Raw genomic sequence first — 22898 nt, forward strand, 5'->3', positions numbered from 1 at the left:
CTCCATCAATTCACAGTCTCCGTGTACAAGCAAGTGGCATCGTACATATTATCTGCATCTGTATGTTTTTCTCCAGGCTTGGTGCACCTTCGTCTCTAACATTGTTCTACTCAAGCTTCAAGCGGAATGTATCCTTACCATTTTTGATCGCGTCATTGGATAATTCCCAACCGAGGCAATGACTACAAACAATACATATCCAATTTCTTCGAATTCACGGACGAAATTAAACGCCTTTCGCTACAAAGACGAAGACCCTGACGATACCACCCGCAAAGACGAGACGAAATCGGTTCATGGGAACAAGGAAAACCAGAAATCGTGGTCAAACGGGGTGATCGAGCCGATGCAGACGTCACCGGACAAAGGCAATCCTCAGGCCAAAGCAGAAGATTCAAATTCCGAGGCTCAAGAAGCGAAACCGATCAAGGAATGCCCTCAGACTCCGGGAAATAGAATACCTTTGGCGGATTTAATCAGCAATGCTGAGGATTCTTTCGATCCTGCCCCAGGCCCAGAAGTGACCCCAGTTGAGCATGTCATTTGGCAGCATGTCCCTGCCAGCTCAAATCCAGATAATTCGTCCCAAACACCAGCAGGTCGTCGAAGGAAGCGACGACTTAGTTCCTCTCCACACGGCTCTCCCTCCAATGCGAACTCGAAAAAACACCCAAAGGAGCCCCTTGACTTGCAGTCAATACAAGCTTTATTCAAAACACCACAACATGATATGGCCGCTGAGCTGTGGAACAACTATGTGGATAAAAATATGGTCGATGGTGCTGAAGATCTTCCGCCGCCTCGTCTCGCAAACCTTCTTTCTTCCTCACCCCAGACTCCTGGCTCTGGCAGGACAAGTCGAGATTCCTCGGGACTAAGACGCTCTATTAGTTGCGCTGCTGAGTTCCCCACGTCTCGGGCCAAGAGGAGACGTTTCAATAGACAAGATGGTGGTGGTGGTGCAAAGTGTGGCATATTCCAGCGAACAAGCAGCAACGTTTTAGAGTCTGGAAAGCCAAAAACTTCTAGGCTCAACTATCTTATGGAGAAGATCGAAAAATCTATTCACCTGGCGCCCGTCGACACAAATCCGCCTGGCTCCTCACCTCTTCGGCAACACATGGACGCACGAAGGTGTCGTTCGTCATCTCCAACAAAAGATCGCAAAGCCCTCGAAGATCTTACGGAAACTAATGAATCACCATGTGTTGCACCAGTCGATAAAGCAAGACCTGGCCAAATGCCTGTACTTAAAGAATCATCTTCAGACTTTGGAGATGATGATCTTGACCAGGATCTCATTGATTTGGCCGATGCGTCAGCAGATCCCTTCGTTGATGCACTACGACCATCAAATGAGTTTGGCTCTCTAGGATCCTCGAGCTGGGCCGCTCTCGCTACTGAGAAGTCTCGCTCCTGGCAGCCAAAGGAGAATCCAATGTACGACAGCAAACCTCCACCCGCCTCTCACAACACTACGAATAATGAACCAAAACGCGATGAATTCGACGATTTTGATGACGACTATGATGATCTGCCAGATAATCTGCAAGAAATGCTTGCAAAATGTGATACACAACCGGTCCAAGCGAAGATGGCCACAGACGAATCACTTCCCAAGAAGTCAGATCCAACGAACCTTCCCGCGGGTTTTGCGTCTAGGGAAGCCCCTACAACGACGGGCGTGAAAACCGAGGCGGAATCATCTGGTGATGAGTTTGACGATGATTTTGATTTGGAAGCTATCGAGCAGACTATGAAGCAGGCAGGGGAAGGTAAACCAGCTCATGTTTGTCGCTCTTAGTGATTTTGTTTTCTATATATATGCTAAGACATGAACATATTAGAATCTTAAAGATCGACAAGCTATCAAACGTTACCAAGTCATTGACATCGCCGAGGGCACATATGTCAACCCCAAAGGGCGTACTCAACCAGAGCAGGTGTGATGTCTAGCCCTTTTGCAAACTAGATCTCTCTGCTTACTTTAAGAACAGATATTGCTAGTCGAAGATGAGAAAACACGAGACCGTAAAGCCATCTTCTTGCGAGAAACCTGGTTTGAGACCCCCTGCACCAAGGATTCATACATACATTTAGTTGGAGACTTCAACGCTACCGGTCAATGCGTTGTGGACAACTCTGAAAATATGGTCATTCTTCACCCCGATCATCTCATCTCTGCAACTGTTGTAGCAGACTCGGTCGAATGTCAGCGACGAGCTGTTCTCCAGGATCGAGTTAAGGTCATCGCAGCGCTCGAGAGACCGCAAGCATTCGGTGTCTTCTTTCACGAGATCTTCCAAGAAGCTCTGAAATTGAACCAATGGGATATGGATTCGATGAAAACATTGGTCGAAACTGTCCTGGGGAGACACGTGGAAGACTTGTACTCAATTCAGATGAGTATACCCGAAGCCGTTGAATATCTCATGAGCAAAATGCCGGGCGTTCTTGCGTGGGCAGATACCTTCATTCATCCGAAGCCACAGGTATGTCTCGCATGTATCTCACTTTGCTACAACTGCTGCTAACCGAAATTAAAGGCCACTTCCATGGTGGAAGACCGAAATAGCTCCAAGCTCAACCTCAGCATTAACAAGTTACTTGAGGTAGAGGAGCACATCTGGTCTCCAATGTACGGTCTCAAAGGAAACATCGATGCAACGGTGCAAGTGGCTTGTCGCGAGCAGGGAATTGACAAGAACCTTGTTGTTCCTCTGGAACTCAAAACTGGGCGGAGGGATACGAACCAGGCACACAGAGCTCAAACAGCTCTTTACACCTTGCTCCTTTCTGATCGCTATGGTAAATATGCAAACACGAGAACCACCCTGCCATTGTCCATTTGCTGACCCCTACAGATCTTGATGTTACCTTTGGACTTCTTTACTATCTTGAGATGTCAAGGACACTCAGCATCCGTGGTATTCGACATGAGCTTCTTCAAATGCTCCAGGTGCGAAATCGACTGGCGGGCTATATCCGCGAAAGAGATAATCTTCCACCAATGCTGAAGAAGGCACGCCAATGTACCAGATGTTACGCGAAGACTCCTTGTCTCATTTACCACAAGCTCACCGAAGATGGCGATGGTGAGACCAGCGGGCTTGCAGAGGACTTTGATGCATCTGTCAGCCATCTAAACAATGGTGATCGTGACTTCTTTAGAAAGTGGGATGAACTCCTTACCAAGGAAGAAGGGAACCTGGTTAAGTTCCGACGGGAACTTTGGACATTATTGAGCCACGAGCGTGAAGCTCTTGGTCGATGTTTCGGGGATGTCATCCTTGACACCAAGTCTCCTTATGAAGAGAACATTGGTACGAAGATCAATCGCTACCACTACACATTCCACAAAAGACAACCATCTCCGGGCTTCTCTTTCACGGAATCGCAAATCTCGATTGGTGAGCCGATTGTTGTTTCTGACGAAAAGGATCACTTTGCCCTTGCGAATGGATATGTGGTGCAAGCCAGTTCCTCGCACATCAAGGTTGCAGTTGACCGGAAACTTCATAATGCGAGGTCACGGACAGCTGGATTTGATGCTGTTACGAATCAATCGTTCAAAGGTATCATGGAGATTGGTGCAATAGAGCCCGCTGTTCTCGAAGACCCAGATGAGCAAGTCGTTTACCGAATTGACAAAGATGAGTTTAGCAACGGCATGGCTATTGTTCGAAACAACCTTATCTGCATGATGGACAAAGACTTAATCCAAGCCAAGCAAATGCGGCGACTCATCATTGAGAGAGAAGCCCCTGATTTCAAGACGTCATCGTCTGGTTACCCGATGACAGGCCTTGAGAGCCTGAACGTTGATCAAAAACAAGCTATCGACAAAGTTATGAGTGCCAAAGATTATGCTCTTGTCCTTGGAATGCCCGGTACTGGAAAAACAACTACTATTGCGCACATTATTCGAGCCCTTGTTGCACAAGGGAAGAGTGTTCTTCTCACGTCTTACACTCATACTGCAGTCGACAATATTCTGTTGAAGATCAAAGATGACAATATCCGCGTCCTGCGTATCGGTGCCACTTCCAAGATTCATCCAGATGTTCAAGACTTTGCGGATCTTGCCGCTATCCCGAAAACAACCATAGAAGAGCTCAAGGACTCGTATGAGAAGCCGCAGGTCGTGGGCACTACATGTCTAGGGGTCAACCACAACATCTTTAACCAACGTATATTCGACTACTGCATTGTCGACGAGGCTTCACAAATCACGCTCCCGGTCTGTCTGGGCCCGATTCGAATGGCGAAAACGTTTATTCTTGTCGGTGATCACTACCAATTGCCGCCCTTAGTGCAGAACAAGGCAGCTCAAGAAGGAGGCCTAGATGTCAGCCTTTTCAAGCTACTGTCAGACGCACAACCAGACGCAGTCGTCAACCTTGAGCATCAGTACCGCATGTGTGAAGAAGTTATGTTACTCTCCAACACCCTCATCTACTCGGGTCGTTTGAAGTGCGGCACACCCGAGGTAGCTGCCCGGTCCTTGGACCTGCCCAACATCGACGCCATAAGTCAATTCCATTTCAAAAACCTCGGCCATTCTCCATCCCAAAAGGAAATATGTCTGGATAAACCACATGCTCCCTGTTGGCTACGAGACCTCCTCTCACCATCTGCAAAGACTCGCCTGGTGAACACCGATCCCATCGGCCCGGCAGCCCTCGAGATAGCACAGGGCAACCGAGTCGTCAATCACATGGAAGTTTTCCTCTGCGCCCAACTCGTTGAATCATTCATCGCCTGCGGTATTCCCGCTCGAAACATCGGTGTCATAACCTTCTACCGCAGCCAACTCTCACTTCTCCGCCAGAGTCTACGCCACCATACCCCAGACCTGGAAATGCACACAACAGACAAATTCCAAGGCCGAGACAAAGAAGTCATAATCCTAAGCTGCGTCCGTAGCAACACGGACAATAATGTCGGCGAGCTCCTCCGCGACTGGCGCCGTGTCAACGTCGCTTTCACCCGAGCCCAAACCAAACTTCTCGTTGTAGGCAGCAGATCCACTCTCCGCGACGGCAACGACCTTCTCTGCAAGTATGTACGTTTAGTGGAAAGTAAAGACTGGGTCTACAACCTACCCAACGCCGCTCTAGACAAGCACGTCTTCCCATCCTCTATCCCACACTCCCAACTCATGTCTCCGGGCTCTCCTCACTCCACAAAGAGCAAGAAAGCGAGAACAACCCCAAACAATACAAAGAAGTCCCCCGCTTCTCGTTCTTCCCGTGAACCATTAAGCCCGCTCGGTTCCCGGCAACAGGGCAAGGGTCTACGAAAACCTGCCAAGACAGGTGCTAAGTTATTCAACGGGACCAATGTTGTCGGGAATCGACCTATCCTCCAGGATATTGTGAACGATCTCACGAGCTAGCATTATCATTACACCTGTACACGTCCTCAATCACGACTTCCGTTTTTATCATCTTCATCTTCAAGGCGAACTGAATCGGGGCATTATAATTTCTATTTGCGCAGCTTGGATATGCGCTGTTGCAGTTTCTGTCATGGTTCTTGGTGTTTGGACTGGTTGGTATACTATTGGACATCCTGTCTTTTTTGTCTTTCAGGTTTTTTTCAATTTGGTACAATTTGGCCTGTTGGTTCTTAGGCCCTTTCAATGAATGAATGAATGAATGAATGAGTGTGGGTTATACACTTTCTTTTTGTCTTGCGAGGCTTGGGTGTTATCTTGATCGCCCATTGTAGTATACCTAGACTTGATAGCTCATGCGGTGGAACTGCTTTGGCAATTGTCCTCCCGTAATAGCCTGTATTGATTCAGTCACCACCAATCCTAGAAGGGCAGCGGGTATGGCATCAAAACACATTGTACTATCTAGGGAAGCTAACATTAGTTCTCAGCCGTGAGAGGAATGATGGTATGAAAATACGCTGGGCTTCAGGGATGGCATTGGGGCAGCGACACGTTAGGATGAAATGGCCAAAAAGGGAGTGAAAGAAACGAAATTCTACTTTGGAATAGAGAATTCTTCTATCGTAGAGCCTATGTTGGAAGAGATGAACGGGTAGACATGTATTTAGCAAACAGGCAACAAAAAGTCCCTAATAATCTTGTGTAGATACAGCAAGTGTGATCGAAGGCCCCGTAACCTTTCCATCAATATTGAACCAATTTCAAAAACATATTCTTCGAATCTCGAAAAAAAATGATATCATATCCTGTCCTGCTCATAAGAAAAGAAAATAGCACCGATTATTCCCTCCTCCTCGTTCTCCTCGTGATCCGCAAGATAGACCGTCCTCACAGTTTGAGAGCTTTGCGGGCTTTTTTGCCCTTAGGTCCGGGCAAGAAGATTCTTCCTTTTTCATTGGAGTTTGGAATGAACCATCGGCTACCGCTTTTGGGGTTAGTCACGACGCAATCGGGCACGATGTTATCCACGAGTGCAAAATTTCGCTTGTTGGAAGGTTCAGATGGGACTAAGTGCATGCGATCGATTGGCTGATTACGACCGGCTGCAAATTGGTATGGCGGAGGAGGAAAAGCAGATTGATATTCTTGCGCGGGAAGCGCGATGGTATAAGGGGTCTGACCAGCATAGTGGATCTGGCCGTGAGGAACAGCTTGCAGTTGTTGATTTGGATACGGGGCACCATAGGCTGGCCCGACCCAATGGTTAGCCTGAATTGGAGTACCTTGCACCTGCTGGGGTGGGTAGGCCAACTGAGGCATCCCGGGCGTCATATTTGGCTGGGTCAAGGGCAACTGCTGGAGGTGTCGTGGGTGCTTCTGGGGAGGGTAGCCCTGGAGGGCTTGTTGTTGCATATGTAGATTGTATTCCATCTGCCACTGAGCCCCCTGAGTCGCCTGACATGCCTGAGGTGGCAGAGATGACATCAGGTATTGCTGCTGTGGATTGACCAGTGGCATATTGGATAGGCGCTGTTCGTGTTCCATCTGTTGTGGAGCGAACATAAATTTTTGAGTCGGCTGACAAGGCTGTTGCTGGTGAGGCTTTTGCTGTTGAGGCTGTTGCTGGTGGCTCATTTGCAAACGCAGTTGATGGTTCTCATCGTTGGCCAATTGATTAGACGCCTGGGATGTCTGCATGAGTGGAGTTTGCTGTTGGCGAGCCTGTTGCAATTGACGTAGATAGTCTGCACGCCCAGATTCTCTGTCAAACGAATCGAGTGACTGGATCAACTGAGGCGATTGGGTCGCCTGGGATAGCTGATTGAGATAATTTGATTGTTGCTTTTCGAAATCAATCTGTTCCTGGAGGTTGTTTTGGAATGTCTCGTTCATTATCTTCAGTTGCTGTTGTCGATCCCCATAGATGCTCTGCTGTCTCGAGTATTGCTGCTCTTTGGGCGGCTTTTGTGTCTCGAGGGTCACTGGTGTTATCGTATTAAGTGGAGCGTTTGGAGGAGCTCGCTGGGGAGTCTTGAATACAGCGTTATTATCCAACACTGGGGGGTTGGATGCGATCTTGCAAGCCGCGCCAGGCGAGAGGCTATTTGGGGTGGGATATCGCTTCGCAGTCGTTGGTAGAGGTGTGCATTGGGCCAAAGTCTTCTTTTGTGTGCCATAGGTCCACTCATTAGGAAATGAAGCATGCGGTTTCTCTTTTGGTATGGGAATTGCCCTCTTTGTGCCGTTGGAAGTCTGGGTATTCGGATTTGGTGGACTGACAGTCAGGTCGATGGAGATGGCAGAATCAACCGGTGTGACCGTGCAAGGCCAACTGTGATGTTGAGCTGATAGTATAGGCGGAGCGAATTGAATCGTGCGGGGCACTTCAGTTGAGATACGGGCTGTTTCTTTAGGCGGGGTGAGCAGATCGATGATGGGGGGACCAGTGGCAGTAGATTGCGTGGATTCCTCCAGGACAGAATGACCAGCGGTCGTGGAAGCACGGTATGTATCCAGGGCAGCAATGGCGGCAGTCACATCGACGGCGGTATCATTCAGTAGGGCCATGAGCTCGGGGTCGAAGGTAGTGTTGTAAAATTCCTGTGTCACGACCGGATCGCAAGGATACGGAAGATCCTCACAGAAATGGCTTGGAAGGACATTTGGATTGGTAAAGGAAGTATCTTCAAAGGGAGCCACGGGGGATCTGAGCTCGAAGTGATCGGTGTTCCGGCGGGCAGGAAACCAGTCCCGGCGTAAGGCGGCAGGGCGCACAGCATGGTGGACGGCAGGAGGGAACAAGGGCCAGTCCCACTTGATAGAACCATTCAAGGGCGACTCAGCCGACGCTTTGTAAACAACAGTATCATTGAGTCCAGCTGTTGCTTCAGCTTGATTGCGCTCATCGCTCAGCATGTAGTCAAAAATGTTCTTTTTGTGGGTTTTTTTGAAGGAACTCATGATGAATGATGGGATGATTGAATGCAGAGGAATGGATTTTGAAAAGATAGGATGATAAGCACGAGAGAAACGCAGCTACTTGCGTTAAAAGACGCTGAGTAACAGAACAAACAGATGTGAGAAAACAGATATAGTAGGCACCAAAGTGATGTGAATCTCGCGATAATCTCGAGGTAGTGTAACGCAAGGCAAACAGATGTAGCAGGTGCAAGAGGAGTATGTATTTCGCGATAGTCTCGAGCTAGACTAACGCAGGGCAAACAGATGTGGAAGGTGCAAGAGTTGTAGAAATCTCGCGATAATCTCGAACTGGAGTAATGAGAACTGGTAGCAATAAGCAAGGATATGGTGTGATGGAATAGATAGATGAAATGAATGGGAGAAATGAAAGAAGGAAGGAGGCAAGGTCGAAGAGACTGGGAGTCACTCTGCCCTTAGAGGCAGTCCGTGGATGATGTTGCCCTAGAAAGTCAGTTTTCGACCACAGATGCGCCAACCAGCTCCCATGATATGGCCAACCCGTTTTCTTCCGGTATAACCATAAGAGTAAATCCGTCTTTGCCCTCCACGGCAGTCTTTCCAAGCGCTGAGACCGAAAGAGAGAACCAGGATTGGTCTTTAGTATGGCGGCTATCCGAGGATAACATTAGCTTCACCCCAAGTTTCAAAAGTGGAAGGTACTATGATGTCAAAGGAAACTCACTGTAGCGCTAAAAATAGTTCCATTACCCATCGCGACGAGATAAAACCATGCCATTTCACGCTGACCAAGTCGGAAGGTACGTGGTTTCCAGGAGCCGAGTAACGGCTCAAGTATGGATCGACGTCATCTTCCCCAGACACACGGGGTGATTTGATTCGAACCATGGCAATCCATTCTTGTATAAAACCCAGCTGTTCCTGGAGTTCACCTTCCGAAATATTATCGAGGTCTTGACCAACGGCGTGAACTTCAGGAGTGAGGATTTGCCGATGCTCAGTCTCCGATGGTTCACATGTCATCATTTGAGGATGAAGTTTGTAAATTGGTCTCGTGGCTAAGTCATTCATTATGAGCTTTTTTTTTTCTTGAGGGGGACATGTTTTCTGGGTGGAAGGGTGGACATACTTTGGTCGGTGCCAGGGGTACTCTGTAGATCATAAAAGAGCCATGCCATTTGTTGAGTCAGAACGTTGGTGAAGGCCCAGACAATTCTTTCAAACCCTTTCTTGCCATGTAGCATGGAGGGCAGCCTGAGATTCAATTCAACCACTGATGTCATATTTAGTAAACGTGTAGTGAATATTTGTGACGCGATACTGACAGAATCTTTCTTTTGCGTGTTTCCTGCCGCTGCTGCGGAAAGGTTTGCCAGTGAGGCCTGTTCGTTCAAAAACTTCCTTTCCAAGCTCCATTCGGAGGACTCCTGTTGAGACAAAGTTAGGTATCCATGTCGATGAAGAAAAGACCGCAAGGTAGCTTCAGGCAGGAATGCAAACCATCTCGGAGCGTGAACACATTATCAGATCCCGAACGGCCCTCGGATATCATCAAAATATTCCCTATAATCCATGTTAGAAAGTGCTGTCAGGAATTGATGGCGCTTTAAATCCAGGGCTGTAGCCTGGGGCAAACAAAACGGAAGAGAACCCTTGGGCTTCTGGGATTGAGTTGGAGGCACGCATACCTGACTTGATGTAGGTATTGAAAAACTCATGTTCCAGTAACGCAGAAGGAGTCATGAACACTCGTGCATACTGAGGTCGCTCCAGTGTCGCTTTCAATGAGGATTCGATCTTCGAGTAGACCCCCTTTGGCAAGATTGCTTCGACCTGTGTCGGCCATTAGCAAACCGGTCAAACCCCCGTGCATTCAACAAAGACCAACCGAGTGTGCAAATGCATGGTTCTGAATTGTTGAAAAAGGCGCTCTTTTACTTGGAATTTGCTTTGAGTCGATGAAGGCTGGCAAGCGCGTAATGGTCGTGAAGCACTTTTCGCGGCACGACGCGTCGTCTTCTTGGTCAAACATGATGGGATTTTTCAATTGATTTGCAAGCTTTGCAATATGTTCAATGCCAGGTGACCGTTTCCCCTGCGTAGACTCCGACTTGAGCTGGACAATTTTTCCAACGGGGTGAGGTTTGATTAAGCTCGGAGGGCTTATCGGACCCATAAGGCTGCAGCCACCAAAGCGCTCATTCGTCAGTCTGACAACTATATATACAACTACACGCGATGGACTGTGGATGTGGAAGAGATATATTCATACAATCGACACTACAAGGTGACAGTTGAGAATAGGAATCTAGGGATGACCTGGGACATAGGGGGCGAGAGTGACCTCGAGTGTTCTGTAGTCCGTCGCACCGGAATTATCGTCCTCTGCACTAGTATAAGGCTTTGATCAAGCTTTGATTCTATGTAATTTGCTTTGGACGCACTCTTATTGGTTGATTTCAACTCTCGGCGTCATTTCCGAATACTCCATCAGTCCTATATACCCCAATATGTTTGCTCCATCAACAAACTCCTATCTATGAAGATGGTATGCGCTAAGGTTTCTCTGCAGCTAAAAATGGATGAAGATTCTGTGCACATTCAGTAATACTATATGGAAAATCGATTCCAAATTATATGAACTGTTGTTGGTATGTTTCAAAGATGGCTTTAAGTTGTAAGGCCATAATATAACTTTGGAATGATACAACCCACACCGATTGTTTGAATCAAATGAATCAAATGACAATTGGTTAGCACCTACCTGAACAGTCAAAGTAAGCGTATTCTCTCCCATACCCAGATCTCAAAAGTTCAGCGTCCAAGTTAAATCCAAGAATCTCGACCTTGCCGACCTGTCTCACACCGCCCACGTGACATGGCAAATCTCGATGATCGCTCGGCAGTACTGGACCGCCTCGAGGCGGTCTCCAAATGCTCATCCACGACCTTATCTGCTTCAGACACCTCATCTGCCACCGCATTTGGGGTAATAAGTTCTCAGCCCGCTGGTTCTTTTTCTCCTAGTGATACTGCAGATGAGGAACCTGTACATCAGAATCAATTGAAGGCGGATCAATCCAAACCGCCAAAAATGGCTCCTCCGCGTCGCGATCTCCTTCACAAGGATCACTTTTCCTTCGTTTTCGGAGGCGCAAAGACCCAGAACTATTATGATCCCGCTGCCAAAGGTCCAGGATCTCATACGTCAGTCAAGTTTTACTGTACAGGGTTGCGCGCATTTACTGACAGCGATTTGAAATCACAGTATCCGAACACTCGCCTGGAACCCCACTGGGCAGCTAATTGCTACGGGCTCAGCAGATCGCACTCTCCGAATCTGGAACCCCGAGCGCCCCAATGTTCGCTACTCAACCGAACTACGCGGCCACACCGCCGGTATTGAGAAGGTCCTCTTCAACCCAGTCCGCGACGCAGAGCTAGCTAGCTGCTCAACCGACGGCACAGTACGCTTCTGGGACGTCCGCTCCAAGACCTGCGTCAGCAAGCTTGATGTCGGCGGCGAAGCCTTTACCCTCTCCTGGTCTGCCGATGGCACCACAATGATCGTCGGCACAAAGGTAAACAGAATCCGAGCCCCCCAGTTTGGTCCCAGAAATCAACAAGGCCCTAACTCGCCCCTCATCCAGGACGACCACTTAATCCCCATCTCAATCCAATGCCCCTCCACGCCAACCGCCCACCCAGACGGCGCGAACGCCCTCAACCTACCCGCCTCTGTCCCAGGCGCAACAACCTACACAGCCCTCGCACCCCACCCCCAACCCGTCCAAACCAACGCGACAACCTTCTCATGGCGCATGGCAACTCCCGAACGCCCCGAGCAACACTTTTTCACCACAACCGGAGAAGGCAAAGTCAAAATCCTCTCCTATCCCTCCTTTAACGTCCTGTACACCATGAACGCCCACACATCTGCCTGCAACGCCGTTGCTCTCGCACCTACTGGTCGCTACCTCGCAGTCGGCGCTAGTGATGCTCTCATCTCCCTCTGGGATACAACCGACTGGATCTGTCAGCGCACACTGTCAAGTGAGAATGGCGGCGCCATCCGTGGTGTGAGCTGGAGTTTCGATGGTCGCTACATCTGCGGTGCCTGTGATGAGATTGGATGTGGTGGGAATGGACTTGAGATCTTCCATGCTGAGTCCGGTGACAGTGTTTTCACTATTCCCACTGCTGGTGCTAATGCGGGTGTTTCGGCTGTTGCGTGGCATCCTTCGCGTTACTGGCTGGCTTACTCAACTACTACTGATGGTCCTGGTCATTCCAGCTCGGGAGGCTTGAAGATTGTTGGGGCTGCTGGTGGTGGACTGTGAACTTGTATCTTCTGTTGTCAATTTTGAGCGTCATTTGTTGAGCAGCTCTTTGATCTGGTTTTTTTCCAATGTGAAGTCTTTGTCTTGTACGATTACATTTAGCATTATCATGAATGGATGTTACGAATTATTACTATGATTTTTTTTCCTTCGAGAGACTGTTTACTTCGAGGATCTGTTTACTTCGAAAATTTGTTAAGAATGATGTTGGTTTGGTTTAACATTGTAGTCAGATAGTGTCTTGTTATAGATTCCTAAGATTAAAACCATAACATCGTGTTCCAAGTATAATAGTGAAAAATCATCCAAGAGTAGAGAGATTCAAGGTTTCCGCCCAGAGTTAGACCGTTTATTCGTTCATCATATCATCATTCAGCAGCATATAGTAGCTCACAAACCTCTCGGTAAGAAGAGAATTGTTCCACAAGAAAATGCAAGTTCATAATCATTTCATCGACCCTTTGATGCTTTTGGGTGAATTTTGAGGGAAAAGCCCCACAGAGCTTAGTTGATCTCAACTTCATCGGGAGATAGGACTCGTGTGCACAAGGACTCAGCATATAGAAGCCACCAACCGTCCGAGCTAAATAGAAAGCTCAAAGTCATGTGAGTGCGCCTTGTCGAAATGACAAAGAACGACACTGTCGGGGGTGTCTCTTTATTGACAAACCACACTCCGGCGCTTAGTCAGAGGTAGATCAGTACCGTACCTAAGTAGCGGCCCCTGGAGTAGTTCAAGCAAAACTCGAATGTGTTCTGCCCTCAAGATTGACGCCAACTCTCCCAACCAGGAGTGGCTCCATTCTCGCCGAGGATCTGCGCCCACTGAGACTCACTAAAAGCGCCGACGTTCAGGTTGCTAAAGTCAGCAGCACCCATTTCCTGACTTGGAGTTGGCAAGTCCCAGGCAGAAGGCATGGAAAACAGATTTGATGTATCTGTGGGGATTGACGGGCTGCCAGAGCTGCTTTGATAAGCTCGAGCAAACATAGTATTCAAGTCGGGGGCCTGCGAGGTGAGGTCTCCGGGAGGCATGTGGATTGAATTCATCTTATCGAATGATTGAGTCGATCCCTGGCTGGGATAAGATTGACTTGATTTTGATTGTTTGCCAGGGGATGGGTTGTCGACGCCGTTTATGGAGTAGGAGGTATTGGAGGAGGAGTTGAGTGTTGAAGGTGTAGGGTGATCAGAAGGCGGGTTGTTTCTCTCGCTGAGGGTGCTGAAGTCTGGTGAAAAGTCCATGTCTAAATCGAGTTTGCTCCCTGAGCCAGGTTGCTCGGCGATCTGGCCTGTGGTCTGGGTAGCAGGGGTGAAAAGGTGATGTAGATTTTCGTCAGTGGAGTTGGCCATTGAATCCCTCTGTCGACTAGGAAGCGAGGTTGTCGTGCCAGTACCCACGTGCTGACGTTTGTTCCCACGGCCCGTATTATGTTGCGGCGACTCCTCCATTGTGCCCGCCGTTTGGGATTGGCGAATGTTATAGATGGGAGAGCACTCGACTGAATCGCTGCAATAGTTTTGCTGGAAGGACATAGGGATGTTAGCTTGGTCTAGAGATAAGGAACAATATTAATGACTTACTGCCATTGCATGTGAAGCACGAGCACTTTCTTTTGCTCTGTCATCCAACGCTCGAATACCAGTTCCATCAAGATCAACGTCTAATTGAACGAGGAAAGACTCGGTCAAAGGGTTCTTGTTTTTCATGGCATTCAGAGCGGAGACAACAAATTGCAGCGAAGAGTGAACACTCGAATCTTCGGGTCGAGATTTGAGATATTGCACAAAGACTCGTGCCGCAATGTATAGACAAAACGATATGAATGGATTCAGCTGAGGAAATATATTAGTGGTATTTCCAGGGAAGAAGGCTAGGTTAAGACTTACGCTAGTCAGATCGACGTGGCTGATCATTTTCATGATGCTCGAAATTTGATTCGCGGCCACAAGGCACCTGCGCTTGCTTTCAATCGTGATCTGGTTTGGCATCTTGTTCTTTTCGGTTTTAAAAATCGCCGCTTGGTGAAGACAAATGGTTGAAGTATGTATGCTCATGTTGGCAAAAATGACATTCACATCTGACATACCACTTGGAAGGCGAAGATGATCGGGCAAGGACAGGGCGATATGCAGAAGAATATTATCATGACTTCTGTGCCGCTTCCAAAACTCTCCGTTGAGATCATGGTCGTTGTCATTTGGCCGCGGGCGATGAATATGGACGAGGTTACGACCAAAAAGACTGGTCAGAACCACGACGCAGGCGAACGAGGACAAGGTAGCAATGCCCTCGCCGGCAATTATGTCTTGTAGACGAAGTGTTCGTTGTGGCTTGCTCTTTAGGAATGAATCCTCGGAAGCAGGGAGGTTTGTCATGATCTCATTGATGTCAGTCTCCAGATTACGACAGACAAAATGGTGAAGGAAAAGAAGATACTCACATCGTCCTCGTCGATCAGGAGCGGCCAACCAGTTCCAACACTGGCATACCTGTCAGTCGCGAAAGCACCCCAAAATACTCGCCTTCGTTCTTCACGCTCTGTCCAATCCCTTGGCGGTGAGATAGACTGTTTAACATCAAGGCCAACGCCATCAAGCCGGTTCAATCCGAGCATCAGTGCCAGTCGTGCAGCTTTACCCACGCTCAACCATGCCCGAGGGAAGAAAATCATTCGAAACTCATAGGTTCCAATCAAAATCCAGGTTTGGCAGTGAGCTAGACTGACAATGTTCTCTCCAAACCCTTTCATCTCGTCCGCTTCGGCATATTTACGCGCGCGCTGGTAGAAATGGCTATGCAGGAAGAAGTATTTGTCACTTGCGGATGCAGCATGACACCACATGATGTAGCGCAGGCATATAGGCGGCCGCATGTGAGGGGCCAGATTCAGGCTGGCGAAGTACCGCGGTCGATGGATGATGGGCAGCATTTGGTAGACTTTTTCGAAGAACATAGCGTCTCTAGAAAATGGCTCTGTATTAGACAAACATTGAAGTATAGAGCATGATAGAGCACATACAGTTCGTCAATCACATCTTGTGAAGGGAGGGGCTCCTCCAATCCCAAGGCGATCAAATCCCACTGGGTCTGGGCATCGCTGTTGGTGTTTTCTACGGGAGGATACATCATTTGGCCGGGCTGAACTGCGTCAGGTGCATTCGACTGCTGGAACGGACCATCCAAGTCACCTCCCAACCCCGAGAGGTCAGGCAAGGCCAGTATAGATTCATCGTTAATAGGCGCGCCAAAGGAATTATCCAACCGTTGAGGCGGGGAAGTTCGTGAAGGAGGTTCGGGGTCCTGGCCTTTGAGGAGGGTCTCGACTTGAGCTGAAAGGGTCGCACTAGTCAGTATAGTTCAAGGAAATAACAAGATTCGCGGCTGCCATCGGCTTTCGTACCTAATCGAGCTTCAAGCTGCTTGACATATCCCCGCTTTGGGCCACTCTTCTTGCGCACTTCATCGTAAGAGCAGTCATGTCCCAATCGCGAACATGTTCCACAGCTTGGCCGTCTCCCGTCACATCTTAATTTCCTCCTCCGACAAACGACACATGCGATGCGCTTCGGGCGCGGGACAAAGTTGCCTTCACCGGTGCTTTCGACAGCGCCATTCTCTGCGGACCCGAATTCCATCTGTGAAGAACCCGATTCCGTGTACTGCGAAGGGTCGAGGCCGAAATTGGACGGCGGGAATGCCGCCATGGCGTGGCACGATTGAGCGGCTGAGTAATTCGAAGTGGGCGAGGCCAGCGGGCCTGTGGCTTATCGCGGGAGAACTCTGAGATGGTGCGTAGATGGTCAACCCAAGACGTTGAGCGAGCTGCTGCTCATGTCCAAAATTCCACGGGTGGATGAGAAAGAACAAAGTTCTATGGATGACGGCGGGACTTCGTATCAGGAGAGGCTGAGGTTTCCTCCGCCCCAACTTATTTATCAGATGGGCTCAACCCCCTTTTTTCCATTCGTTCTATCAGTTTCCAATGAGAACTATGGGAAAGCCTTTAATCTCCGTAGCTTTTTGTTTTCCTGCGAGAGCGTTGACGATCGACACGAAGGCCACGCACCAAGGAGCTGCCTGGAGGCTTGGCAGACGTCTGGGGATCTCGGGGCGCCGATCAGGGTTTAGAGGCTTGATAAAGGCTTGGACTAGAAGCCTCGACACACATGCAGATACGGATACAACTGCCAGTGAGGTTCAAATGTCTATTTTTTTCTCTTTCGCTTGGAATGTATATCGCATTGGGCCATCGTACTGTACAGTGCCCATCGCCCAACTTGCAACCAGACAGATGTGCAGAACAAAAATTTTCAAAAATAGCGCATGATGGAAGAATAGTACACAGGATGTGCCAAAAGGAAAAGCAACAAGGAAAGATATCGTACAGTCATTCTCTGCGCGGAGAATGAGGTATAGGAGGAAATAAGGGCAAATATCTCAGAACATGATGGAATGACCACCTTGACAACTCGAAATAATCTCTAGTTGTAACCACGACGACGCTGGCCTTGGTTGCGAGGTCTGGGGTGTACAACAGCCTTGTTGATCTTCCACTTGGGACGGGTCTTGTATCCAGATTTGGTCTAGAGAAATAGAGTTAGTACCTGGAAGTGTGGCAATGAGCTGCGAAAGTAAAACATACCGGAATACCCCAAGGACTCTTCGGGTCAATGTTACCCTTGGACTTACCACGACCACCACCGTGGGGGTGATCCATGGCGTTCATGGCCAAACCACGCACTGTAGGACGAACGTTGCGCCAGCGGGAACGACCAGCCTTTCCGAGCTGGGTGTAGTGGTAGTTAGGATTGCTGGTGATGCCGATAGTGGCACAGCAGTCCTTGTGAATCAAACGGACCTCACCGCTTGAGAGACGAACAGTGATGTGCTGGGCCAGACGCTCCTGCTTCTGCTGTTCGCGCTGAGACAGCTTCTTCTCGACCTTGGCCTCCCCCGTTACCTCCGCAGCCACTGGTTCCTCCTCTTGAAGGGTTTTCTGACGCGAGTCACTACCCTTGGCCACAACTGTAGCATAAGTTCCCGCACTGCGGCAGATTTGACCACCCTTGCCAGGGCGCAATCCGAGGTTGAAGATAAGAGTTCCAACGGGAATCATGTGCAATGGCAAACAGTTTCCTCTCCAGGCAGTTCTGGCAGCAAGAACACCAGGATCCACGGCACCACCCATGCTGTCCCATAGGTCTTGGGGAATTCCAGGCAGGTAACTCTGAACCACGTCGCCAGCCCGCATGCCGTCGGCTGCGAGGATGTAGCTTAGTTTGCCCGTCTCCTTGCTGCGAGTAAGAGCAATGTGTGCACTGCGACCAGGGTCATACTCGATTCGCTCGACGGCTTGGGGACCGGGGTCCATGCGGAGGAAATCGACAGTTCGAATGCGACGCTTCGCACCACCACCGTGATGGCGAACAGTAACTTGACCGGAGTTGTTACGGCCACCCTTAGCCTGACCACGCTTGGGGAAAGTTAGCTTGTGGACAGGACGGCCCTTCCATAGATGGTCATTGACTGGTCGTCGCAAATGTCTGACACCGGGGGTACGCGGAGTGTAGGTACGCAACACAACACCGGAGTCGTCGCGGCTTGGGGGAGGAGCAAAGGAGATATTGGGGTCGATAAAGGAAGACACTGATGCAGCGGGCTTGTCGACGGGCTTTTCGGCAGGCCTTTCGATTTCATTGACGATTGTCGAGTATCCGCGGACAGGTACAGGTAGAGAGGGTAGACACCTGAAAGGAAGCCGAATGCCCCGTAGCGCAATTCGGGTCTGAAGCATCATTGGCAGGTGAGGAACTTCAGTGAAGAAGAACCAATTAAGCCAAGGAAAGATTGATATGAGGACACCAAAGGGAAGGGAATCGGGCGACGAAGACCAGCTGCTCCACGCTCTAATGGTCTCCAACAAAAAGTTCGGACTGGTCAGGTGACCAGTACTCTCACACAGCCACAGTTCACCTGCAAAGCCACAGTGGCTGATCAAACCCCTTGTCACCGTCTTACATTCTGTGAATTCTGTTCTTGATCGAGTTGGCATGACCTCAAGTTGTCAAGAAAAAATTGCCCGGTAACGAAAAATGATATTAAAATCTATATCATGAGTATATATAATCCACAGAGATGTCTATGTCGCAATTGGACGTTATCAGCGCTCGACAACAAATTGCGATATCAATATTCCAGGCCTTTTGGGCTCGTTTTGAGAAACCAGCAAAACGTGCTCTGATACATCGAGATTTCTTCAGTAATCCCGTATATATAACTGGGTGATATGAAGAGGATGAGGCATATTCTACGACTACCCAAGATAGTCCGACGACCTGTGGTTGCGCAGCTATGTGGTCAAGACCGCTATGTTGATACCCCTGAGACGAGAGCCCTCCTCGAAAACTCCAAGAACAAGCATTATTTTGCGCGGATCTATTTCGGTGAGAACAGGGGCCGAATCAACAGCGACACAGCCCTCTCGAATTTCCCTCTCTACCTCAATTCAATGCAAAAAGTAGGAGTTGATACTATGAAACTGGCAGCTTCAATGGATCAAGCTTATTTAATGTTGCATTAGAGATCCAGTATCAACGGTGATGATCTAGAGTTTGTGTTTGGTTCATCCGCCTTGAAAGTACAAGATAACTTAGGAAAGCCGGGTTTACAGCAACGCGCTATCGGGTTTCCCCTTTGGACTTCAGTCAGTGTGAATCAGTCGATTTGTCCCAAGATCCTGAAGCAGTGTCCCAAGCCTTCAAGGGCGTGATGGTCACTGGTGACAATCAAAACTTCATTCCGCAAGCTTCTAACAAAAGGGAACTCTTCGCAGCATTTCAAGATGAGAATATCGAAGCTGGAGACGTTATGTTGCTGGATAAACATCCCAATAACAAGTTCAAACATTGCGGACTTCATGAGTAAATATGAGGAATATGCCGAGGACTTCTTTTCTTTGCTCAGTCCAGCCAGTCCAGCCCGGTACTGGCTGAACGCTGCAAGGGACATTTTTAGCTCAACATTGCTTATTAGCTTGACAGTGGCTGGCAACAATAATATTTATTAAATGTCCACTCTACTAAGGGAGAGAGTAGAGAGATCGCACAGGCTCTGTTGGTAAACTGCTTGTACTATACACTGGGACAGAGAGGTGGACCTCGGAGTAGATATGACATCACGTAATACGCACAGTCGGGAGGGATCAGGTGACCAGGGCTCCGGTACAGCCACAGTCAAGCCACAGCGCCCGACCAGACAGGTGACACTCGTTTCTGTCAGGTTCCACCGCCTCCCCAAAGCAGCCCCTGACTAAGCCGTTGCCCGGCAACCACGTGTTTACCATCGCGCCCTCACTGAAAGGCCGCGCCCTCGCGTATCCACCGATACAGACGTAATTTCAACCCTCAACGCCTTATTTCTCCCTTCATTGCTGGATCTACCTTCTTCATCCTATCCCAACTTCTCTCTTCTATGGCTATTATTCTGTTCTCATTGCTCATCTCATTTTCTCTTTAAAGGGCTGGAATATCAATTCCCTGATCCACGCGACTGCGCTGTGGGGCGTCTTTGAGGTACCTGTTTTCGCGCTAGCACAGTAGGGCCAAACATCGCCTTGCCCTCTCAGGTTCTTCCTTTTCCCTCATCATTCCAGTTAAAGATACCCTCACTTCTCTCCCCCACTCCCCCATCATCTTTTTATCGCGTGCGGATTTCAACCGTACAGCTTGCCCAAGTTATTCTCCTACGTTGAGCACCCTTTTCGCCCGAATCGCGCGACATTTCACCAACCGAACCGGGGTTCGTCGTGGGTCCAGTCACACGTCAACATACTTTTGGATCGGACGTGGCTTAGCAACATCAACACCCTCATCTGAAAAAGCTACAGTCTACAGACATTGTAGCTCTTTCGGACTAATTGCATATTCACGCGTGGTACGTGCACCTTGAACTCGAGTCTCTGGTATGGAGACTCCACCGTAGTATTGCTGAATGGAATGCTGACCTGATTACCTTGGCAGGACAAGATTATATTCCTGTCCCTTTCCATTCCCCCTACGCGCTCTTTTTCTTCTCTTCTCCACGATGCCTCAGGTGAGCACTCTTTGAGCCCGAGGAACACGCGTCTTATATCTTTGTTGTTACACCTTAATACTTAATCACGACAATTGGGTATATCTGGCGGGTTTCCTGGACAGCAACTGACTCCACTTTAGGCTCGCAGCCTTCGTACCAGAGGTACGATGAATGAGAACGATGAGAACGGACCGTCCGCACGCGTGACGCGGGCCAAGACAGCTGCCCTCACCACCGATATCTCTGTCGAGGGAGCAAAGAAGGCCTTGCAGACCAAGAAGACCACAACCACCGCCACTGGACCTACCCGTCGTCGAGCTGCTTTGGGCGACGTCAGCAATGTGAACAAGACTGAAGGTGTTGAGGCAAAGGATGGGAAGAAGCCCGCTGCTAAGGCCCTGGCGTCCAAGTCAACTGTTCAGACTGGTGGAGTGCAGAAGCTCAGCCGCAGCAACACATCACGAACTTCAGCACTGCGCCGTCGCGACCCTAACCCCAAGAATGCTCCTGCTACCGGACCGCAAAAGCGCCCCAACCCCAAGGCCCCACTGGAGGAGACTTCGCAACCTGAGGGACCTCCTCGGAAGAAGCCAGAGATTGAGCAGAAGGTTGAGGAGAAGGAAAAGGTTGGGCAAGAGAAGCCGGTAGTTAATGAACCTTCTACCAAGGAGCTCATCGAGGCTGGTGTGCAGGATCTTGACACGGAGGATTTGGATGACCCGTTGATGGCTGCTGAATATGTGGTTGAGATCTTCGATTACCTCAAGGACCTCGAGGTCATCACCTTGCCCAACCCGGATTACATTGACCACCAACCCGATCTCGAATGGAAGATGCGTGGTATTCTCGTCGACTGGCTGATCGAGGTCCACACTCGCTTCCGTCTCCTTCCTGAAACCCTGTTCCTCGCTGTCAACATTATCGATCGTTTCCTCTCCGCCGAGGTTGTTGCCCTCGATCGCCTCCAGCTCGTTGGTGTCACCGCCATGTTCATTGCTTCCAAGTACGAGGAGGTTCTCTCTCCACACGTCGCCAACTTCAGCCATGTCGCCGACGAGACCTTCTCGGATAAAGAAATCCTTGATGCTGAACGCCACGTGCTTGCTACTCTCGAGTACAACATGAGCTTCCCCAACCCCATGAACTTCCTGCGACGTATCTCCAAGGCCGATAACTATGATATCCAAACCCGCACTCTGGGCAAGTACCTCATGGAGATCAGTCTCCTTGATCACCGTTTCATGGGTTACCCCCAAAGCCACATCTCCGCTGCTGCGATGTACCTTGCCCGCCTCATCTTGGAGCGTGGACCCTGGGTATGTTCACTCATTTCATTTATTTTATCTATTCCTCTCAACTAACGTGTACCAGGATGCCACCCTCGCTCACTACTCCGGATACACCGAGGAGGAGATCGATCCTGTCTTCCAGCTGATGGTTGACTACCTCCACCGTCCTGTCTCTCACGAAGCCTTCTTCAAGAAATATGCCAGCAAGAAGTTCCTGAAGGGTAAGCAGTCTCACTTAGACTCGCACGTCGCATAGCTAACGTCTTGTCCAGCTTCCATCTTGACACGTCAATGGGCCAAGAAATACCACCACCTGTACGTCGACACCACCGAATCGCTCAGCTACGCCAAGGACGAGCAGTAATTGTACCATTTACGATGTGATGTCACCCCTGTTCGCCTACGTCGTTGTCTTTCATGATGTTCCAAGGCCCTCGCGACGACGCGAACAGGCAAGTTGAGTTCCTACATATGTTGGCATTTCATTGTGCTGGTATCAAATACCTTTTGCATATTCTTACGACGACTTGATATTAAATTTGTTCACTACCGCATTTGTCTTCTGTGATGGGGGTGTTCGGCGCACTATGTGCTATTGTTTGTTTCCTTAAATCATTTTGACTTCGGCCTGCTTGTTTCCCGTGCATGGGCGTTTGTCTCCCGCCCTGATACCTTTCCGTTCTCGTCTTTCGTGTTGCAGGCGTCGGGCTTTTATTCTTTTCATTCGAATCGCACTTTTAACTGATTGCACTTTGCGATCCATATTCTTCGGGTTAGATGCTCCATGCCATTGCCTTTGGGGTCATACTTTTGTTTCTCATTCAAGCTCTCGTGGCTTGTGCGTCGTTGGT

The 22898-nt window shown here is 49.2% G+C and overlaps 7 protein-coding genes across 7 annotated transcripts; 3 read left to right on the plus strand and 4 right to left on the minus strand.

The window, feature by feature from the left end:
- Window positions 1–175: 175 nt before the first annotated feature.
- Window positions 176–5398, plus strand: N7511_005752 (bifunctional ATP-dependent DNA helicase/ssDNA endodeoxyribonuclease DNA2; the record flags this gene model as incomplete). Its single annotated transcript, XM_057128129.1, has 5 exons — window positions 176–1789; window positions 1848–1943; window positions 1998–2492; window positions 2547–2808; window positions 2865–5398. Coding segments are annotated over 5 exons (5001 nt in total), but the record flags the coding sequence as incomplete, so codon positions are not given.
- Window positions 5399–6289: 891 nt separating this feature from the next.
- N7511_005753 (uncharacterized protein) lies at window positions 6290–8362 on the minus strand (the record flags this gene model as incomplete). The annotated part of the gene is made up of 1 exon (XM_057128130.1): window positions 6290–8362. The coding sequence occupies one exon, from the start codon at window positions 8360–8362 to the stop codon at window positions 6290–6292; it is 2073 nt and encodes a 690-aa protein (XP_056984647.1).
- A 470-nt stretch (window positions 8363–8832) lies between these two features.
- Window positions 8833–10373, minus strand: N7511_005754 (ribonuclease P protein subunit p40; the record flags this gene model as incomplete). The annotated part of the gene is made up of 7 exons (XM_057128131.1): window positions 8833–8992; window positions 9066–9399; window positions 9471–9614; window positions 9667–9768; window positions 9842–9904; window positions 10030–10174; window positions 10230–10373. The coding sequence occupies 7 exons, from the start codon at window positions 10371–10373 to the stop codon at window positions 8833–8835; spliced, it is 1092 nt and encodes a 363-aa protein (XP_056984648.1).
- A 1062-nt stretch (window positions 10374–11435) lies between these two features.
- N7511_005755 (uncharacterized protein) lies at window positions 11436–12681 on the plus strand (the record flags this gene model as incomplete). The annotated part of the gene is made up of 2 exons (XM_057128132.1): window positions 11436–11548; window positions 11610–12681. 2 exons carry the CDS (start codon window positions 11436–11438, stop codon window positions 12679–12681), a joined length of 1185 nt encoding a protein of 394 aa, XP_056984649.1.
- Window positions 12682–13443: 762 nt separating this feature from the next.
- Window positions 13444–16389, minus strand: N7511_005756 (putative C6 transcription factor Prf; the record flags this gene model as incomplete). The annotated part of the gene is made up of 6 exons (XM_057128133.1): window positions 13444–14205; window positions 14266–14517; window positions 14572–15063; window positions 15126–15645; window positions 15705–16014; window positions 16086–16389. The coding sequence occupies 6 exons, from the start codon at window positions 16387–16389 to the stop codon at window positions 13444–13446; spliced, it is 2640 nt and encodes an 879-aa protein (XP_056984650.1).
- Window positions 16390–17166: 777 nt separating this feature from the next.
- N7511_005757 (mitochondrial 54S ribosomal protein uL2m) lies at window positions 17167–18479 on the minus strand (the record flags this gene model as incomplete). The annotated part of the gene is made up of 2 exons (XM_057128134.1): window positions 17167–17268; window positions 17328–18479. 2 exons carry the CDS (start codon window positions 18477–18479, stop codon window positions 17167–17169), a joined length of 1254 nt encoding a protein of 417 aa, XP_056984651.1.
- Window positions 18480–20898: 2419 nt separating this feature from the next.
- N7511_005758 (B-type cyclin nimE) lies at window positions 20899–22411 on the plus strand (the record flags this gene model as incomplete). Its single annotated transcript, XM_057128135.1, has 3 exons — window positions 20899–22074; window positions 22130–22268; window positions 22320–22411. Coding segments are annotated over 3 exons (1407 nt in total), but the record flags the coding sequence as incomplete, so codon positions are not given.
- Between the last annotated feature and the right edge of the window lie 487 nt (window positions 22412–22898).

This window comes from Penicillium nucicola (assembly GCF_028828085.1).
Source record: "Penicillium nucicola strain IBT 29836 chromosome Unknown utg000005l, whole genome shotgun sequence".
NCBI classification, from domain to species: domain Eukaryota; kingdom Fungi; phylum Ascomycota; class Eurotiomycetes; order Eurotiales; family Aspergillaceae; genus Penicillium; species Penicillium nucicola.